This window comes from Botryllus schlosseri, chromosome 10 (assembly GCF_051294905.1).
Source record: "Botryllus schlosseri isolate E-star chromosome 10, Bs_hap1, whole genome shotgun sequence".
In the NCBI taxonomy this organism is placed as follows: domain Eukaryota; kingdom Metazoa; phylum Chordata; class Ascidiacea; order Stolidobranchia; family Styelidae; genus Botryllus; species Botryllus schlosseri.
The window spans coordinates 16,860,494-16,868,777 of NC_137245.1; the positions used below are offsets into that span (position 1 = coordinate 16,860,494).

At 42.8% G+C, this 8,284-nt stretch overlaps 1 protein-coding gene across 1 annotated transcript; it reads right to left on the reverse strand.

Annotated features, from left to right (window-relative positions):
- Nucleotides 1-15: 15 nt before the first annotated feature.
- Nucleotides 16-2,874, reverse strand: LOC145449142 (nuclear pore complex protein Nup93-like). The gene has a single exon (XM_080327608.1). It carries the CDS (start codon nt 2,770-2,772, stop codon nt 349-351), a length of 2,424 nt encoding a protein of 807 aa, XP_080183734.1. The 5' UTR covers nt 2,773-2,874; the 3' UTR covers nt 16-348.
- Between the last annotated feature and the right edge of the window lie 5,410 nt (nt 2,875-8,284).

The window sequence follows — 8,284 nt, forward strand, 5'->3', positions numbered from 1 at the left end:
TTACATGGTACATGGCTGCAAAAAAAGTGGCAGTGTCAAAAATTAGCCTAGTACTCGGTCGGTTTCGAAAAATACGCCACCGCGTAGAAAACGTCTCAATTCAATATACTGCCAACGCGAAAGCAATTGATAATCCAGAAGTCACGCTAGACTGTCAATCAAAAGCATTACATACTCATCCGAAGGAATACAGCAGCAGTATTAGCAACAGAACCTTAAAATAGAAATCACGGTTCAACGACCCATAGAAGCCAATGGTATTCTCAGAATGCAGAAACATTGACACAAATTCATGAATGATTTTATTAACACGGCACGTCATGACAACATGCTCACAAATGACTACAGTTACAACATGTCGACTTCGATTTGCACCAATTTCGACGTAATATCCCCCGGCAGTTGGTAAGGCAGCATTCCCGCGAACGTAAGCAACGCTCTCGCGTGCGCTTTGACGGCGGCCACATCTCTCGCGCTACTGGAGCGTAACTGTTTTCTACGAGCGCCCAACATCTTCATAGTGGCCAGCAATATCTCCCCGATATTCTGCCTCACTTCGTCCGAATACGAGCTGAAAGCTCTCACTTTTTCTTGCACGGTCTCGGATTTGACAGGTAGAATGTGTAGCTCGTTGATCACGTCCAACGCTGCGTCGTAGTGCCCGAGATGATATTGGTCGAAAAACATTGACAAATCCAAAAGAATGTAGAAGGTCGATTGTAAATCGGTGGACAGCTCGACTGACATCGCGCGGTACCGATGGGCCAGATTGGCTGCCAATTCTTTCAAACGTACACGGTCTGAATGCGCCTGGTCGGAGTTAGGCACTAATGGAGATAACAATGCGTTGAGCAGTTTCAGCGCGTTATCGTACTTTCCGCACAGATCATACAGCAGCACGGCGTCTTCGAAAAGACCTTTCGATTCTGTGTCTTGTGCGACTTTTGTGATCAATTCTTTAGTGCTTCCTTGGCAGTATCTATCCACAAGACCCGGACGACGGCTGCCGTCTGGGTTCAAACCCCCTAAAAGTAACGCGTAGTCTCCCGTTTCTCTGATCAATTCGCTAGTGCACTGCATGAACAAGCTTTCGTTTTCGTGCTTTTCGTCCCTTAGGAAGTACAAGTAGTTTAGGGCTTCACGGGGGTCGGTGAGTTCAAATTTTCTAGTGTATATCATCAGCAGACGCGGAAGATTGAGTCGTTGTACTGTGGTCAGTTGGGATTGGTCCGATTGCTTCGAGCTGACTAGAGCGTCGTGTAGATTGTTGGCTTTTATCAACAAGTCAGCTTCATGTAGGGCGAGGGCTACATGCAACGCGTGGCATCTCAAATCTGGGAATCGTGATAAAAACTCGACGGCTGCTTCGAATTGATAGGTCAAAAACAGAACTTGAAAGTACAGAAGAGGGTTTGCGGCCGCGTTGAAATGCGATTCCCCGTAGTCAGCGAGAATCGCTTGCAATTTCGAGAGTGTCAAGACTTCGGAGTGCGACGATTGCGTCTTTTCGACGCAGACTTGGCTTAACTTTATCCACAGGTAGTCGTCTGTTTTTTCCGCGATTTCATTGTGCGACTCCATGACGTCGCAACATCCCAAAATACAGAAAATAGCAATTTCAAAGGGATCCCCGCCGTTGCGAACGGTACGTTTGTAAAGTAATTGCAGCTGGTGTTTGGAGTTGGGAGAGAGTGTTCCGTTGTTCATATATTCGTCGATCCATCCTGATATTTCCGGTGTCGATCCACGGATTCTGGACGCTATCTCCTGAGCCGCTTCTAAATCGCCGCACCGCAAGCAAAAATACAGTTTTGCCCAATTCGCGTCGCTGTGTCCTGAAACCTGAGGCGGTTTCACTTTTAGAAAGCTTTCCACCAGGTTCAAAGCATTCAAGCTGCCGCCGAGTTTTGCGGTTTGAAGACGGGCCTGCACACATTTACGCATGTACTCTTTGTAAGCATCCTCCAAGTACCTTCTAGCTTGCTTGACTATCTCCGTAATTACACGATTGGACAGGCGACGTCCCAAAACAGACTTTTCCGAGGAAGATATCCTAGCGTCGATAACACATTTTACCATGTTCCAAAGAGACAAGATATTTTCATCTCTCATTTTTTCGGCCGTTACCTTGCAAAGGTCCACGAAATTAGGGCGTATTGATCCCGACAGGATTTTTTCGTTATAAACATACACCTGTCTGGCGTACCCGACCTCCCATGCGTCCATCAAGCTACGCGTGTTGGCTTTCAAGCCAGAGTCGAGATAATCAGAGTTGGATGGTCTGGTCGTGGAGAAGTCCTGAGTGAAATTTAAGGAACCGTCCGTGCCGATAAGCTTTCCGAGAATATTCTGCTTTTCTTTCTCCCATTCTGATAATCGCGTTTTCCAGTACGCCTTCTCAACTGACTCGAAAGATTTGCTCTTTTGTTCTTCCAGCACTGCGATTATAGCATTCTCTCGTTCATTTCTAAGAAATCCCTCAATATCAGTGTCGCAAATCGGATCCAAGGGCTCTAAACTCTGCGCCGCCGAAGCCAAAGTCTTCAGCCTATCCGATATTTGCGGTATTTCATATCCATGTGAGCTCAGCAGCAGCGAGGCTTTCACCTGCGCACCGTCGTTGGTTGTCGGCGCGCCTGTTCTCAGCCTTTTGCCGGCATCTAGGAGCTGTTGAAAATTTCTTTGTACTCTTGGCAATTCGTCGCCCCCATCTAAATCCGCACGCAACCTTTCTGCCTGTTGTAAGATATCATCCAACTCTACCCCGGCCATGTTTTCGCGATCTAACGCAGAAGCCACTCAACAGCGACTTCTCAGCGTTCAGCAACAAATTCTACACAATGTACAGTGGAGCAAGCTCCAGTAAGTCAGTAACTTCGCGCTTGAACAACCTTAGATCGAGCTCAGGCTGTAACGTTAGGTTGTACCTGCTGGAGTTTCAACTATTGATAACTAACCTATCGTAGGTTAGTTATCTATAATTCAACGTATCATGTTAATGGATGTGTTTGTGCGATCTTGAAACAGGTATCATTCGGAATTTAATAGCTCTGTGATTACTCACGAACTTTCAAGAATGAAGCTCCCTAACGGCTCGATACACGACTTTAAAATACCCCAAGGCGCAAGGCTGCAGTGGCGACTTATTTGATGCAAATAAAAAAAACCGCTGATTATGAATTGGTTAATTATATAGATTGACTTTGTGAATGAGTGAAACGATCACCAGACTCCATAAAGAAGGGGTGTCAAATAACCAGAGGTGGTCAAAGTAGTCAAGAAAGCTACTCAAGTAGAAGTAGAAGTAGCGACGAAAAAATCTACTCAAGTACGAGTAGAAGTACTTCTTCCATAAGCAACCTTAAAGTACTTGAAGTAGAAGTAGAATTGACTGACCATAAAAGTACTCAAATAAGTAAGTAGTTGTGAAAACGATCCTAATTCGTTCACATGGATTGTAAAAAGGTACAAATTGAGCTATGCGAAAGGTGACGAGCTTGATTCATATTGATGCATACCAACAGGTATCCAATTTCCGATACATTTTCCGGAAATTAAAGGCATTACTACACTTGCTTTTATACTTCAACATGTATGTTCTCCAGACAAAAGAACTGATATTAATTATAACTCAAAGTATATGATACTGGGAATTAAAACTAAAATGTAAATACTACTTCTAAAAGGGAACATGTCTTTCATGCCTTTAGTCAGGGTTGTAATGACTCGAGTCACGATTTTTTGTTGACTCGACTTGACTCGAGTCATTTTCTTAAAAATGAAAAATGACTCGACTCGACTCGAGTCAATTTGTGTATTGACTCGACTTGTACTCGAGTCATTGCACATGACTCGGAGTCCGAGTCTCAGACCAAGTCCTATGACTCGAGATTGGCTCTACCAAGACAGGCATTTCATTGTAATTTAGAATAATAGTAAAGTTATCAGATCACACTATAAGTATTTTTTCTATCAGTACTAATACTTGAAAATGCCACCAGAAACTGTTATAAGTGAGAAAATTAGCAAATTATAAATGCGAACCCAGCTTCTAGATATCCCTGTGCGAACCATTCATATCACCCAACAGAGTAATAAAAAAGTGGGTATAACTAGACTTTAACTGGAAACAGAGCAGTCAACACAATGACTTGGACACGGACTCGAGTCAAAATACTATGACTCGGACTCGACAATCTACTCCGTGACGTGGACTCGAACTTCACTCGGTACTGAATTGAAAATGACTCGACTTGACTCGATTCAAAACTGTAAAAGTGAGATTGACTTTTGTGACTCGGAACCCTGTGACTTGGTTACAACCTTGCCTTTAATCCAGAAAGTTTCAAAGGTGATATGCTAAAACTGCTCTTAAACTAAAAAAAAAGTCAGAGTCCACTCTTCCAGATTAGGACACGCCGTGGACATGCTAGATAACGATATGACAAGTAAATGCTAGATTGCGAAACATCAGTTTCAAACGTCCTGATTAGCCGTATATACTGTGATGAATTATTTCATATATGGGCGAAGGACGACAATGTGCGGTTAAACGGAACCACGCTAGCCCACGACCTAAATTATATTCACCGAGACTTTCGTGAAATCATACTGGTCACTCCGTATCCACTGCGCGCGAAGCGTGACGAAAATTATTCGCTTTACTCAACTTTTATGAAAATTAAATGCTGATACTCCGTGAAAACAGCCCCGAAATTTCTCAGGCTATCTTCCTGATTGGAATATTGAACTACTTCTACTTGACAAACTGAAAATAGCGAAAAGTAAGTTAGTAGATCACAAAATATTACGAAGTAGAAGTAGCGAAAATCAGATCTACTTGAGTAAGTACCAGAAGTAGAGGAAAACTACTTGAGTACTTCGAAAAAGTAGAAGTACTTCGTTACTGACCACCTCTGCAAATAACGGCCGCCGGACGATTTCATTCCATTGTTCAATGTTCATTGTTCATATATAGGCCTATGCGTCCGACGGCAATGTGGTACCCAATGATATATCATTGATTGCACCCATTCTTTGGTTGCACCATAGCCAGTTTAACATAGGTATTTTGCGTTCAGTTAGTTCATTACAGATTAGGCTACGGATATGGCCTGGAATGCGGCCGCAAGCTACACAAGTAGTCGAAATGCGGACGTGATTAGCAAAAAGGTTGCCCACCTCTGCTGACTGAGACTGCTGTGACAGGGGTGGGCAAACTTTTCAGCTCGCTGGCCGCATTCAACATCTGAATTCCGTCGCGGGTCGCATTATAGTGTAATCGGAATTATAAGCCGCGACGCAAGCTTTTATATGATTACAGTAACCATATGGTAACTGAAGACATGGAGACAATACACAAACAATTTAAACATTGATTTGATGAAACATTATCGAGATTTTTTATGCTGGCCATGGTCAATCAAAATTTGAGACGGAAGTAGGGATTCTTGAGAAGAGTTGGAAATTTGAATATCGAAGCAGCGATCGGGTCACAGGTATATCGGTATATGCCGATTATGCGTTTGGTCATCTTCAGAACGCACAATGCTGATACAGCGTCAAAACCAGCATAACACCTTTAAATACGTTTAAGTAGAAGAATTACGGCGCTCACATACTTTGGCGAAGGCGACACAATTTACTCTAGTCTCAAACATTTGATCAATTCGGTTGATTTATTTTGCACCACATAATTTGATAAATTGTGCCTGTAGTTAGGATGGTCTGCATCAAATGGTGTTTCACACTGCAACAACAAAACTTCTCGCTTTTTGCAGTGATTAATTCATCTCATTATGAATGAGTTCAGACCTAAGGTATGAATGATTTGCACGTAACTGCGCAGTGCGTATAGAGGACGAATTTACAACGCACTCATGAATCCTGTTTTCCAACTCGGCACTGAAATCTGAAATCTGAAATCACAATTGTGATCAGAACTATAAGCCCTTTCCGTTTTGATTTTCTTGGGTGTTTAGCAGCAGAAAAGTTTCGAAATAGCCTACTTTGACCTCGAGGACGATCTATTATTACGTTTCTCGATGCCTTCGCGGGCCGCACAAAATGCTGTCACTATATAGCCGCATGCGGCCCGCGGACCGTAGTTTGCCCACCCCTGCTGTAGACAGTCTATATCAGTGGTTCTTAACCTTGCCTCCAGCGCCCCCCCAAGGGGCGCTAGCGATTTTGAAGGGGGCGGAAACGCTCAGGGGGCGATATGGGGGGCGCTGGCTTCGCAGTAGATGATGTAGTAGTAGGACATATCGTTAATGAGTATTCAGAGCAAATTAACATTCCACAAACATGTCAAATCCCGAAATTTTGGTCGCTCTACGCAACGATGTTTCCTATATATGTTTTCATAAATGTAGTGGGTTATTATAATTCATGTAAAATGAATTGCGCGTACTTTTAGATCGCTAATTTCCCATTATAACACTGCCGTCACGCTAGGGTTATTTTCAACAAAATGTTTCGATCTAGGTAGGCCTATTATATCCCGCAGCTCACAGCGGGTGGAAAACGAAAAAGGAGTCACTATCCCTTTTGAGAGTGAGAGCCCCTTGTACATAAAATATGTTTTGAAGCTTTGTGCACGAAATGAATAACTAAATATTGGCTACTTGTATTTGAGTGATACAAGATTAAATTGTCAGTATATTTCTTCATCGTATCATAATGGATGATACTATGGTCCACAACCTCACATGAAAGTTAGGCTACATAATATGAGTTGTTTTGCTTGGAATACAATCACGTTAAAATTAATAACTGGGTAGGCCTACAGTACAAATTCAATAGGAGCAGATATACATCCCATTCTCAGTTGACTCAGTTAGTCACACAAAGCACCAAAACAAAATATGTGTCGGAGGTTTATCTGGGCTCCTCATCGCCGATCCCGCTGTAAATACAGCGCCTTCAAAATCCCAGAGGAAGAGAGAGCTGAACTCTTGAAAGATGGCAGCTAAAGATCACGTTCAATGAGCAAAAGAAAAAATACATCTGATATTAATGAAATGAATGACTGTAATAGCAATAAGCGCCAATGATGTGGTAATAAAACAAACAAACCAAAACAAAATCCATTACCAATAATTTCCCCGTATTGCCAATAGCAGATGTGAACTCGGGATGGTTCTAACCACAGGGTGTGGGACCGTACCCGATTGCTGTTATAACAACCTTGATATGACCTGAATATATCACTTACACAACTATTATATGGTTTATTATAGTCGAGTGGTCCTCAAGCGCGATTAAAGAGCGAAATATTTCCAATACTAAAGTCCCGAAAAAACCGACTGGACTTTGACGCCTTACCAGGACCGAAACTGCTGCAACCCATAGCCCAAATCGTGGATCAGCTCGGAGGGTGCCCTAAATTAATTGGGTGAATGAACATGAATTATACATCATGTATTGGCGACTCCCTGACGAAAAAATACGCATAATTATAGAAAATAGAAATAGGCATTTCGGCGTCTGTTATTGCCATGCCACGATGCACGAAGACATATGAAGTTCCGGCCAATATGGGACTCCGAAAAGTGTGCCTAAAGATCGTCAGCGAGAAAAACTTAGCCGAAGAGGATTGCCCTTATGTTGACCGAAAACTTCGCTAATTGTCCATAGGTGCTTGAATAGCTCGTGCCGAATTATTATGTCGTCGCAATCTGCATCGCACAGGACAAATAACATCCATCAGAGAAAAAATATTTGGCAGTGAAGAAATACCAATTTTGAATCGTGTGCTTGCTTTAGTAGTTCAATTCGTTTATGCTTTTCAATATCTTTTGACTATATAGCGGACAAGAGGTAACAAAATTACAACATGTAACGAAGTAATCGTACCAACGGGCACGCCAGAATATGTTTAGTTATTAATTACGTGGCCTTCATTTTCCAACACAACAGCTCACTCAGCGCTACTGCACCTGATTACGTGGGATGGGAGGATAAAAAGTTTGTAGCGACATATATATGCAATTAACACCTATTCATTCACGCATTACATAAGATTTCGGCGCCTAGTAGGGCGACCAGGCCACACAAACTTTGCTGACCATTGAAATCAAGCGACGGGGTTCTTGAGGGCGAAGCCCCCAGAGGTTTGGTTGGTGCGCAAGACAATCGTTTTTTAGTGGGGCTGACGAAGTGCTGTTACGGCCCTCCCTCCTACCTATTGTCGTTAATACAGTCGTTACAATATAGAGGGGGCGCTAGAGCCCGATAATTTTTGAAAGGGGGCGCTGGAGGAAAAAAGGTCAAGAACCACTGG

What these genes read in the sequence shown, in the direction of transcription:
- LOC145449142 (XM_080327608.1), bottom strand. Translation starts at nt 2,772, where the DNA reads ATGGCCGGGGTAGAGTTGGATGATATCTTACAACAGGCAGAAAGGTTG.